We start from the raw sequence: 14066 nt of genomic DNA, 5'->3' as shown, positions 1-14066 counted from the left end.
CTAAACTCTAAGCAATATTGATTCACTTAAAAGTCTTGTTTATAGGTAAGATAAATTTGCTAGCCTTCAAAGCATATTAGGTTTGAAATTACACTTGAAAATGGAAACTGAAATTTAAACTAAAGGACTTATGTTTGGCAACAGCCATTTGTGTCCCTGAATTTTACATTTTCTCTGAAATCAGCAATATTCCTGTTGTATTTTCTAATCACCTTAATGAATTCCTAAATCGGTTGGTGATGCTACATAATTATGTTTTCCTCAAATATATTTACAAATGTAAACTTAACAAGTAATTTCACTGGTCACATGTGTCAACCAGAATTGATTGAACAATATGAAACATGGTGATGTGACAACACATATATATATATATATATATATATACACACACACAGTGGAGCCTCGGTAATCCGGATGCCATTAATCCAGACGCTTCACCTTCCGGACGATTTTTCTAGGGAACGGATTTTTTATACGTAATTTTGCATCATTAATCCGGAAATTCACGTTCCGGATCCGGACGGTCATTTTTTTAATACAAAACGTTAAAATGCATTGAAAATTGTACCGTTAATGCGGACGGTAATTTTTTTTAGTGAAAGTCTGTGTCGGACAATTTTAGCAAGGCGTAAATTATAAAGAAAACAAGCCAAACTGCCTAATTGAAGCGATTACCTGTACCCCGTCAACACCTCCCTTTAATTAGGTGGTGTGTGATGATATGTCGACATTGTATTGCCAATTTTTGCACATAAGATCTGTATTGCGTGTAGTGTTGAATCTTGTAAATAAATCTGTAGCATATTATTTTATAGTCTTGATCAATAGCCTAATAGTATTTTAAAATAAATTAAACATCATGGATCTTATACTGGCGTGAAATATATGTAGTAAGTTTTTAATGTTTAGAATGTCACGCATGTAGAATGTACCTGTGTACGATTGTTTTTTGTTACGATATTGTAGAGTTTTATGCGAGTGGCTAGATCAAAGCAATAGTAGGTCTTAATATTACGAGCTTAAATGATTTTGTTCTCCCGATATTGGCTTGGATAATTATAGAATAAGAAATATAAACTCTGGCAGATAGAATTTTGGTTAAAGAATGTTGTCAACCGACATGACAAACACGAAATTCTTAAATCAACTGTGGACGATGAATATTGTTTAGACAGACCGCCGGACCCGTGAATCGTGACAGATGGAAATGGCTGGCCTCTTTAACTTGTTTAAGAAGTAAAAGTGTGATGAAATGTTTAAGTGTAAATGATTATGTTAGTTACTAATGATTTATTTATTTATAGTTACATATAGTGCTTCATTATTTGTTTTAGTGCATACGGTACACAGTTTTGTATATTTATTTGTAGTGCTAATATACATGTACAATGTAAGCATAGGCAAATATACTGCACATGTATATTTCAGTTTTAGAGCTTTGAAATGCATGTAAATGTTAACATTATCATGATTTATTTACTAATGCAAATGGTTGAATCCAATGATAGAATGTGTTTAATTCACCACACATCAATAAAGTAAGCATGTTGGTTACTTATGTAAAGATAAAAAATATGTGATTCAGTTATCCGGACGCTTCATTTATCCGGACGATTTTGCCGGGAACCAAAGTGTCCGGATTAACGAGGCTCCACTGTATACATATCTTAAATAATGGCTATTTTTGGCCATGTGAGAAAATGGTGGAAAATTCACACATTTGTGACTTTTTCCATGGTAAATTCATGATTCCTCACTGAAATTATAATTTGTTTTGTATGTTACTTAAGAAATGAACAGCACTTTTGAGCTGTTCATGGTCAATATGAACGGATTTGGATTTGAGGCAAATTCTGTGAATAACACTAGCGATTCACAGAGAATTTGCCTCAAATCCAAATCCGTTCATATTCACAATGAGCAGCTCAAAACAGCTGTTCATTTGTTATATTTTTATTCATTTACTACATCACCATTTGTTCACATTGCTTCTATAAGTCAGGAAATATTCTGTTGCATAAAACAAACTCTTATAAAGATCCACCTATGTCACAGTCGTATTGCGACGTACGTCAAAACATAGACATGACATCACACTTCGTCTTACCCTGCCTTTTATTAACATTGCACGGTGCACTGTATTTTGGAGCTAAGAGACCACAAGATTTGGATGATAATCCATGTAAGTTCACAAACTTAATCCGATGTGTGACTTTGCGAGATCTTTGTAACAAGTATCGTATATCGTATTTTTTCAAATCATTACGCTCTCTCAGTCGTGTGCTTTAAGCTAGTTCATAATACGTTCATAGTCAATATGAACGGATTGTGTCGCGTGCTGAAATTGGTTGGTTCATAGAGGAAAATGCGATTTGTAATATAAATATAATTACTTAACAATATATACAAATACTTTATATGAAGTATACAATCATTGTCAGGATTGTGGCCAAATCAGACTGTTAGCAAACCTAGCTCTATTGAAGTGGTTAACAAATATTTAATGTAATTTCCAAATAACCTGTTGGTCAAATAAAATAATTTCCAATTCTTCCACATGTCTGGAGTTCCACTTTTTCTGTGATTGCGCTTTGTACTATTTCCACTTTTTCTGTGATTGCGCTTTGTACTATGAGAGAAATACTAATATGTAGAAACCATTCTAAAGTGACAATGTAACTCCTCAATCACAGTAAAGTTTGTCAACTCTAAAGTGACAATGTAACTCCTCAATTACAGTAAAGTTTGTCATCTCTAAAGTGACAATGTAACTCCTCAATCACAGTAAAATTTGCCATCTCTAAAGTGACAATGTAACTCCTCAATCACAGTAAAGTTTGTCATTTCTGCGACATTCCCTCTGTACTTGCCAAAATATTTTCTCCTTTACATGGCAGAGACATTAATGTGTTTCCTGTAAATCAACAACATATAATAGATCCATTTTCTCTGTAGTTTAGGTGTTATTTAAGTATATATTTTCTCTATAGTTTAGGTGCTATTTAAGTATACATTTTCTCTGTAGTTTAGGTGTTATTTAAGTATACATTTTCTCTATAGTTTAGGTGCTATTTAAGTAAACATTTTCTCTGTAGTTTAGGTGCTATTTAAGTATACATTTTCTCTATAGTTTAGGTGTTATTTAAGTAAACATTTTCTCTGTAGTTTAGGTGCTATTTAAGTATACATTTTCTCTGTAGTTTAGGTGTTATTTAAGTATACATTTTCTCTATAGTTTAGGTGTTATTTAAGTAAACATTTTCTCTGTAGTTTAGGTGCTATTTAAGTATACATTTTCTCTGTAGTTTAGGTGCTATTTAAGTATACATTTTCTCTGTAGTTTAGGTGCTATTTAAGTATACATTTTCTCTGCAGTTTAGGTGCTATTTAAGTATACATTTTTTCTGTAGTTTAGGTGCTATTTACCTTTAAGCGAAGTATACATTTTCTTAAAGGACAGATCGAGAACTTTCTGAAAAGGATATTGTAAAAGTTAATTTTGTTGCCATGACCACTTGAGATGCATAAAAATGTGTATTTGCCATGTAAGGAGTTCAGTGTTTGTGGTTTCTTACCAGACCATGGGAGGAAGTTATAAGTATCACAGAGAGTCAGTGAACTTTAAACAGACCATGATACAGACAAATTACAGACCCGAATACAGACAAATTACAGGCCTTTCCATTGATTATTTGCTGACACAATATTCCCTTGCTTCTACATATGGTGCTTTTTGTTGTAATTCACCCATCAGAATTACTGTTTTAAAAACTGTCACTGTACAGTGCTTTTTGTTGTAATTCACCCATCAGAATTACTGTTTTAAAAGTTAAACTGTCACTGTACAGTGCTTTTTTCTGTAATTCTACCATCAGAATTACTGTTTTAAAACTGCCATTGTATAGCGTACCTGTTGAAGGAAGTTCTATATTGCATTCCAGTCCTATCCTTGGCCCTGACTCTTGGCTTGCAGAAGTTGAATATTTGTCAAAGTACTTTTTAAATAACTTTGTCTTTACAACCATTGATACTTTGCCCCATGTCCATGTTATGAAGTGAACACACAATGTCACACTGAAACAAGCAAGTAAGAAATTATCTTTAGAATATGTTATCTTAATACAAACAGTTAGCAAATTTGAAACACATGTATTTTTTGTACTTGATAATGATTTTCGGTACTGATAACACACGTCAGATTCTATAAACTCAAAAAAGTCATTTGTACCATGTGTATCTTATAAACAGAAAGTAGGATGTCCTTCACATTGAGTGAGGGGCCCCCATACACAGGGTCCTACTCTACAGTTACACATGGTACCCAAATCCTCACGCCACTCAACTTTACACAATAATAAAATCTGAATTATTACACATATAAATGATGAACTGTGAAAGAGAGATATTTTTAGAATCTACTTGACAAAACTTCTTACAGATACACGAGAACACCCAGCAGGATCAGCACACAGGTAATGAAGGCAGACCAGAGAGAGGCTAGTCCTTTCTTAGTTTTCTCCAACACATAATTTATCCACTCATCTGAAATAAACCAACACTTCCCTGTCATAATACACCATGGAGAAGTAAAAACACCACGGCAGTGATAACACCACCACTAGTCGGACTTCCTATAGACACACATGAAACGCAGATAAAACTTCCCTGAGACATAATATTCCTAAACCTACATTAACAATTGATAAAAAAAAAATTCTCACGTTTGTCCTACATTTATTTTTCTCTGATAAACTTTATCACATACACTTAATTAAGCTTTTCTTTATTTCACATTAATTTCTCTGTTTATGTTCCAAGGTCTGAACAGATAACACAGAAAATTACATCAATTGCAATTGCATACAGAATTTAAACATCTCATCAAAAAATGATCATAATTTCTTGTAGGGAATTAGGATTCTCCCCAATTTAACAGCCTAATATATCCTGCTATCACATTTAATGAATGTTTAATGCCCCCTTAAATCTCGTTTCAAATGTAACCATGGGGAAATAGTTAGGCTTTGTTGCTTGCTATAAATGGCCAATTATCAGAAAGGCGTTGATCATTGAATTAGAAATTCTGAAATCCTTATAAAAATGTAGTTGATGACTCATAATATGATATAATGGAACATACCACAGACATTGTGTGTCAAAAAAGTAAACTGCAAGTCAGTGAAATTTTGGTCAAATTCAGGATACTTGATACAAAGGTTGATATATAATTTTTGGATTAGTTTGGTTGTAATAGGTACAAATATAAAATATTTTAAACAATAGGGATTTGTATATTTTTTTTAATATGTTTAAAAGTTGAAAGATATTACCCCTCCCTATGTAATGCCTGTGTCACATTACTAGCGGGTGCCGGGCGAGGTATAGGTATCGGTGGGGGACCTGTCAAGATCTAACACCGTAGGGACACATTTCCAAGTCTGTCGGGTGATTAGCTCTCCTCATATACCGCCCGCACCTCGGGCGGGACAAGGAAGGCAGCCGTATGTTTACCGGGCGGGGAGCGTATGGAATGATGGTGTTGGTGGCCGCCCGATATCCGTAAGGTTATCGGTAGGTAACCGGGAGGGGTACGTCCGGTACCCATACGGACATCGTACGGACTAGGTACCCCCGTGCGGTCACCGCTCGGACACCTGAGGGGTATCGGATGAAGCCCGGACGATGTCCGTTCTGAGAACATCTGGGTATCGTTCGGTGACCTTTGCCTTTTCATGCGTGTTAAGTGCAATTAAGGCAATTGCAAACTGGTGTATATATACCTATCGTCATCGTCATCATCTCCAACATCATCATCGACGCTGTTGCCATCAACATCGACATGGCCAATCCTCCGAGGCATCTGAGACTGCCGTTCCTACGTCTACAACTCGCTGAAGCACGTGAGCGTTATCTTACGATGGGGTTGACATCGCCAGGATTTAACTCCGCGCTAAAAGCTGCCGGTGGGGTATACGGGCCCTGAATGGCGTGTTCTCACCGCATGGTCCCCGGCCGGACACTTTTCAGATTTTGGCATTCTCAGGCCGCTCAGAACCCGCTACCTAGTCGGATACCTAATCGCAGTGTAATGTGACACAGGTATAAAGCTATACAAATTTTCCCCACTGTACAGTAAATTGTATTCATTTCACTTTATACCAAAATATAATTTTAGTTTTGATTTTTATAATTTTTGAAAAAAGTGTTTGCAGCAGGTTTTGTCGAGTCATTACAGGAGAGAATAAGTTTCTCAAATAATTCATTCCCGTGGGGATCCAGGTTTAGTACTCCTTGCTTGTTGTAAGAGGCGACTAAATGGGAGTCCTTCGGATAAGACTGCAAAAACTGAGGCCCAGTGTCACGATAAAGATCCCTCCCTGCTCAAAGGCATAACATAGGCCTAAATTTTGCAGCCCTTCACTGGCAATAGTGACATCTCCATATGAGCAAAAAATTCTCTAGAGGGACGTACATTAAACAATATAAAACCAATTCATCAATCATATAATTCATCTTCACAATGTAATCAATCTCTAACCCTTGGACTCAGGTGAGAGCAGTGATCATAACTTCTCTGTACAATAAACAAATTATTGGGGTAACCCCAATTTCAATATTCTACAGATTTGACTGGTTTACCATAGACCAACAGCAAAGTAACAATACCCTTAAGGTTTATTGTACTTTTTATTTGTATTTCATTTTCTTTCAAAACTCGAAACAGATTTAACACTTATTCAATTTTGAATTGGCATAGATTACAACATTGTTTATTCATCGGTTATATTTTCTAAAACCTAATTTGCATACATAGTGGAGGCAAATAAGAATTGAACTACAAATTGTCAAAAAGATGTGTTTGTGATTACAACAAAGTGGAATTCATTTTAGTGAATAATTTCAAAGTAGGTCACAGGTCGATTTCAAGGTCATAAGGTCAACAAATTTGATACAAATGGAAAGGTCTTGCCACAAGGAATACACATGCCAAATATGAAAGCTGTACCTCTTATGTTGTAAAAGATATGACCAAGGTTAAAGTTCTTTGTTTTAATTCCTAAAACCAAGTCAAACATGATCAATGTCAAGGTCACAATGTCAACAAATTCAAAACCGATGGAAAGGTCTTCTCTCAATAAATGCACATGCTTAATATAAAAAAGTACCTCTTACAATTTGAAAGATATGGCTCATATTCAAATTTTCTACAAGTAGACTGTAGGTCAAAGGACAATGTTAAGGTCACCTGGTCAAAGATTTTTGTGTCAATGGAAAGATTTTGTCACAAGGAATACACATACCAAATATGAAAGGTCTACCTCTAATGCTGTAAAAGACATGACCAAGTTTAAAGTTTTATTGCCACAGACAGATGGACAGGCCAACAACTACATGCCCCCAAAATCTTCAATTCCAGGGGCATAAAAATGTGTAATTGTCTTAAAGACTGCATGAATTCACTCTGCAGACAAATCAGTCTTAAAATATTCCTCTCACTATACACCAGACAAATCAGTCTTAAAATATTCCTCTCACTATACACCAGACAAATCAGTCTTAAAATATTCCTCTCACTATACACCAGACAAATCAGTCTTAAAATATTCCTCTCGTTATAGACCAGTCAAATCAGTCTTAAAATATTCCTCTCACTATAGACCAGACAAATAAGTCTTAAAATATTCCTCTCACTATAGACCAGACAAATCAGTCTTAAAATATTCCTCTCACTATAGACCAGACAAATCAGTCTTAAAATATTCCTCTCACTATAGACCAGACAAATAAGTCTTAAAATATTCCTCTCACTATACACCAGACAAATCAGTCTTAAAATATTCCTCTCACTATAGACCAGACAAATCAGTCTTAAAATATTCCTCTCACTATAGACCAGACAAATCAGTCTTAAAATATTCCTCTCACTATAGACCAGACAAATCAGTCTTAAAATATTCCTCTCACTATAGACCAGACAAATCAGTCTTAAAATATTCCTCTCACTATAGACCAGACAAATAAGTCTTAAAATATTCCTCTCACTATAGACCAGACAAATCAGTCTTAAAATATTCCTCTCACTATAGACCAGTCTAATTTTCTATTGTCTCTCAGTCTACTGATATAATTTCACACAGTTACTGACCTATCACACATACTTGATTATGTGATACTGTATACTGCAGTAATTACGATTATTTACAATACTGGTTATAATATCTATGTATTAAAGCAAATTAACCGTGGATAACAGCTATGTTCTTACTATTCTATTCAGTTCATCCAAGGTATGATATTTTGAAAGCTTTTGTCTTCTTTTTTTAAATGAAAATTTGGAAAAACGCGAGACATCACATGTATGGCTTCAGACATTTACAAATATTGAGTGGGAGGCAGGATACTTTTAATACTTTATTCCTTTATTTGCCGATTCATTTGACTTACATTCAGACATTTACAAATATTGAGTGGGAGGCAGGATACTTTTAATACTTTATTCCTTTATTTGCCGATTCATTTGACTTACATTCAGACATGTAAATCAATCTTCATATAAATTGCCAACCATGTGATACATGCTTATTCTATTAATTTACCAATACCATGCTGCTCTATCTTGTCAGATAGTTGTCAAGTGTTAGTATACTGGTGGAAATGTCTGCATCTTCCTATTATACAAGGAATGGAGATGTTTTTCAGAGGGATGATAGTTTGCTTTGATTACAGCTAGTGTGTTCTGTATGAGAGTTGTGCCGCTATTAAATCGTAGACTTTCGCTATCAAAATAGTGAACACATTCACCTGAAATCTTCAGTTATGCATTAATGAACATACAAACGAAAAGGTGTATTTTTTGGTCACCTGACACTAGCACGTCAGCTTCATATCGTTAACTTATAAAACAATGTCACAGAATTAGCTTCATATCGTTAACTTACAGAATGATGTCACAGAATTTCAATGTTAAGTCAGCTTCATATCGTTATAGAGTGATGTCGATTAAAATGAAATGGGTTTCTAATTAGCTTTAGTGAATTCCCGATACTTGGCCATTAGTGAATTCCGATACTTGACCAAATTTCGTCTAAAGTTCTTTATCGTTATATTAAAATACTATCATGTGAAATTACTATTTGTAACTAATCTGTATCATGCCAATTAGTGATGAAACGATTGTTGCCGACAATCGATTGGCAATCGTTTTTGGCTCGTCAATTCGGATTATCGATTCCATTTTACATAATCAATTGTCACCCGAACACAAGCCCACAATAAACGAATCAGCTATGTATATATTTTAATTAATAAACTTGAAAAGGGAGAATGCTTCCGATATTATCATCCTCATGGATATTAAAATCAATCAACAATCATGAAGTTGATAACTATTCAAGATTCCTCTGACTCTTATCCCTGTTTGTATAGTGTGACATGTGCGCATATATGTCACGATATAAAAGCGGGGGTAAGAGTTGGAGAAGTATCAGATTAGTTGACAACTTGATATGTATCCCTACCCATGGAAAGCCAAGTCAGACGCCTGGAAATTTTTGGGATTTCTTAAAGTTAAAGCCAATCTGGATCTTGTGGCTAGAAAGAAACACCCATTTCATTCCTCGTTAATAGACTAATAGAGGTGTGTATGTTTTACATATCCATAAAACTAAAAAGAAATAACCCCCCAAAAAATAAACATTTATTAACTACATGTAAATACCGATTATATCGATTATTGATCGAAACAATACTTCCAATTTTGACCGATTATTCAACACTAATGCTAATGCTAGATTTAATGTTGATATCTTAATGAATGATGTTATTCTTGTTTGGGACGTTAAACAATATAATAACAATCAATCAATCATATTCTCATTTTGCATTTGATTGAAAAGGAGGGACATTTTCTATTTTAAAACATGGAAAAGAACGAGACATACATATGGCCTTTTTTTTTATTGAGTTGGTTTACGGATCCGCAGCACTGATTTTTTGGGATGTTGGAAAAAAAATGCCCCCGATCTTCGATCTCGGGGGCATAAAAATAAAAGAAAGAAAAGAAAATAGATTCCGCTGGACTGGATATTTGGACAGATGCCTCCATCGAAATCTCGGGACAGTCCATAATATTCATGTGTCATGTGTGGAATATCAATCAACTTCAGCCGGTGTTAACAATTATTCTGCACCTTAGTAATAATGCTTTTTGCTTCCAATAAGTTATCTGTTTATGAAACTAACTTCTAATTAGCATTATTTATGCATTGCATACCATTTAGATATGTAAATCCCAAAATAAAAACAAACACTTGTTTTCAGATGGTATCCATGACGTACGTTGGGTTGCACTAATCACCTAAACAAGTATAACCCTACCTGACCTTACCATGCATACATTTTGCCGAGGATACACTTTTAAATTCTTATTAATGAATTTTAAAGAAATATTCTTCATAATTAATATGTGTAATTCTTTATATATTGAAGGAGGTTGAAAACATATTTAACATTATTGAATTCATTCATTGTATAAAATTTGTTGACTACCAACAATAAATTGATCTGACCTATATAAAATTCAGAATTTTTGAATAAATGTTTATAGGGTTCTTGAATTTTATTTATAACTTTACTTGACTTCATAAATAAGACTTTAAAACTTAAAAGTAAATTTTTAGACAAAATATATGCTTGGTAAGGTCAGTCAGGATTTTAGTACTTCAGGTGATTAGTGCGTCCCTATATACGTCATGGATGCCATCTTTTGAATGGAAAAACGATGTGGTTCTTTTATTTTGGGATTTACATAACTAAACGGTAAACAATGGACATTTGATAATGATTGAACGTTAATTTAATAAACAAATAACATTTTTGAAGGAAACAGCATTGTTGCCAAGGTGCAAAATAGTCGCTATATACCACCGTCTTAAGTTGACAGTGAAGAGAATATTAAAGTCGATAATAAAACATTGACCTCAAATCAAAGTTCATTTTTATTACTTAACATTGTGTCATTTGAGCTTCTTTTTTTTTTTTATATATACCTCCTCCAAACGGATTTGAAAATTTTGAAATCCGTAAACCAATTCAAAAAAAAAAATTGGCCTGAGTATTGTATGGGGAATTTGACAACAATCTAAGTTCTTGCAACATCGAAAAAAATCCCTCCCCAAGACCCCCAAATCTCACATATGTTTAATATGTATATGAAAGATATACAATTAGAAAGACCTCGGGCTTCCAGATATCAAATTGCTGTCTAAATATTGCTAATCACTGTTTAAAGAAATTTAGACGGCAATCACATGACATGTTTTATCCACTGTCAGAATCCAAGGCACAACAATGATCTATAGATATATTAAGAATTCTTACCAATATACTCCTGATCAAAGGAATACTGCTGTTGTGAATGCCTCGCTCCCTTCTTCCTCCGGGGCATTTGTAGATCAGTTTGGGCCGAGGTATTTCTCTGCTTTCTGTCATTTTTGGTTCCACCAACAGCAGAATTTTCTTTCTTCTCCATCTCCTTGTTGGAGCTGGGTTGGTTGGTCTTTTTCTTGGCATCTCTGAGGTCATTATTGATGTAATCTGAGGACTTTCTGTGATTTTCTGAGGTTGACTTGGACCTTCCCATAGGTTTACCATTATTCAAGATAGTAGAATCCATCGAGCTCTTGGAGGCATCCTTTGGAGACTTATTCTGTTGAAATATTCTTCTTGGATCAAAGAAAGGTTTCTCGTCAGGTTTTGCCTCCTGGGTCTTCTGTTTCCCTTCCTGTTTTGTCTTCTGTGCAGAGTTGTCCTTCTTGGCACCAACAGTGGGTCCTTTAGACAAATGGATTTCTTCTATTCCACTGGTCCCACTGCTGACACTGCTTGTGCTCCCTTTCCTCGACAGCAACGGAATACTCTCCACACTATCACTTTTGAGATTACCTGCCTCAGTCTTACCAACTTCATCAAACTTGTCCAAACCGTATCTAGAATTTGGCTTGACTCTGGATTCCATGTCATCAGAAACTTTGATATGTCCTTTTGAATGTTGCTTCTGTAAATTTGAACCTCTACGACTAAATGACTTGTAATGCTTCCCACTTGATGGTTCCGTAACCTTTTTCATGGTAGACTCAACCTCTTCCTTTTCCTTGCTTTGGATGGGTTTAGATTTAAGAGACTTAGCAATTTCAGAGTATGAAGGTTTGGATCTCGTGTTTGCATTCTCAACAGGTTCCTGTGAGGCTTTCAGAACATCGGTGGTTCCAAAGGGATCATAGCTGTTCATATCACTCCAGCTGTTCAACGTCTCAGCATAAATAGCCTGTCCTTCCATACTAGCAGAATGAAAACTTGAATTTCTAGGCAAACCCGGATCAGCTAGTTGAGGAACTGTCTCAATTTCAGTAGGATTGATCCTGATGTTGGTCAAAATCTGGCTAAGGTATTCCGCATTTGGATCCAGATTTGTATAAACTGGATTAAAGGGGGGATTGCTGGAAGGACTAAATGTGTCCCAGTGTATCTGAGGTGTTGTGTTGTCGGTCACTGTGTGGGTCGACATGCCACTGAACTGGGTCCAGGTGTTGTATACAGGAGGTGGATTATTCAGGTCATCTCCAATGAGGTTTCTACTACTGTCCATGAACTGGATGCCCTCAGATGATGGCTGCTGGTCTCTCCGTGATTGTGATTCAGCCATTTATTTAAATCCCCATGTACTCCCCAACTCTACAAATAAAGAAAAGTATTTTTGCTAAATGATAACGCCATACAACTGCATAGCCATAGATGAATTCTGTTTTTTTAAACAAAAAGTAATAATCCCCGAATTTACATATGTTTCAATGACTTGACCTACTTTCAGAATTGCGAAATAGCGACATAAAGAAAACGTAGTGATGACATACATGTAACTTTGATTTCTACGAACCAGTGAAATAAAGCTGACACTTTGAAACATCACCCTCACAGTTATCGGCACTATTCACTCTTAAAGGCTGTAACAGGAGAGGAGGAAATGTTATGGACCAGACCGGTAAAGAAACCATCTTGACAGTCCAGACATTACCAAAATGAATTTCTCCTCAAGGACATTTAACAATGACATAAAATGACCCTCCCTCCCCGTGATGTTTAAGGGCCCCATTTTTCACTACATTGTACTTAAGAAATTATAACAAAGATTGAAATTCAGTTTCCAATATGAACATTAACAAAAAAGTTGATACATGACTGTTTAGCAATCATACCCTGCATACCACAAAAAAACTGAAGGAAAAAATCCCATCCATTTATATATCTTATCCCGAGTGTTTGAAACTTCTTGTATGGATTCTTTTTTAGCATTTTTGTATTTTCATCCCCTTCAACACCACTGCAAGAGGGATTATATTTGTATCGTGAGTACTGATAATCACTTCTGAGATTTCTACTTTGTACATAGTGCCTGTGCTTTGAGATATCTGAGACCTTTCTAACAGAGAAGATCTGTATACTAAGCCTATCCATAATCATTCAGGATTGAACTAAAAACCTTGTAACATTGAACTCATCATGCAATATAACATAGTGATGTTCATATGACTGAATACCATTTTCTTCCAGATCATTTACTAAAACTACGTCGTAAAATTCAACATCTTTCTCTTTTCTTTCTTTGACAACAAAACTGGAACTACTCTATTGGTGGCAAAATAAAATTTCAACATGTACCACAATACTTTTGACAGAGAGATCTAGTTAAATTTCTCTTATGAAACCATTCATCAAATATTTTATATACATTAAATCTCTGAAAAGCATAGACTTCTTACTCATCCATCGGCATGGAACTTGCAGTTGTCAACTCGAAAATCTCGCACCTGTCACGTGACATCTGCAGAAAGTCAATATTATAACAACGAGATACGGCGAGATCAAAAAAGGTATGGTGGTCCGAGTGACAATATAAAATAAAATCTATGGTGTGTTATTTATGCCATAATTCCGCACGGTCACGTAGATCGTATTTTAGGTACATACCTAAAAACCAAGGGGTCGGGGGACGGGGGAGGGGGAGG

At 35.2% G+C, this 14066-nt stretch overlaps 1 protein-coding gene across 1 annotated transcript in view; it reads right to left on the bottom strand.

Annotated features, from left to right (window-relative positions):
- Window positions 1-14066, bottom strand: part of LOC125669474 (uncharacterized) — a 120252-nt gene that overhangs the window by 10082 nt on the left and 96104 nt on the right. Inside the window, 6 exon segments of the mRNA XM_056162689.1 lie at window positions 3914-4077; window positions 4440-4545; window positions 11383-12480; window positions 13814-13861; window positions 13864-13897; window positions 13900-13934. Coding sequence (XP_056018664.1) covers window positions 3914-4077; window positions 4440-4545; window positions 11383-12480; window positions 13814-13861; window positions 13864-13897; window positions 13900-13934 — 1485 coding nt within the window.

Source organism: Ostrea edulis, chromosome 4 (assembly GCF_947568905.1).
Source record: "Ostrea edulis chromosome 4, xbOstEdul1.1, whole genome shotgun sequence".
Lineage (NCBI taxonomy): Eukaryota > Metazoa > Mollusca > Bivalvia > Ostreida > Ostreidae > Ostrea > Ostrea edulis.
Note: the sequence above shows the minus strand (reverse complement) of the source record. Positions and strands in the feature narration are given on the sequence as shown.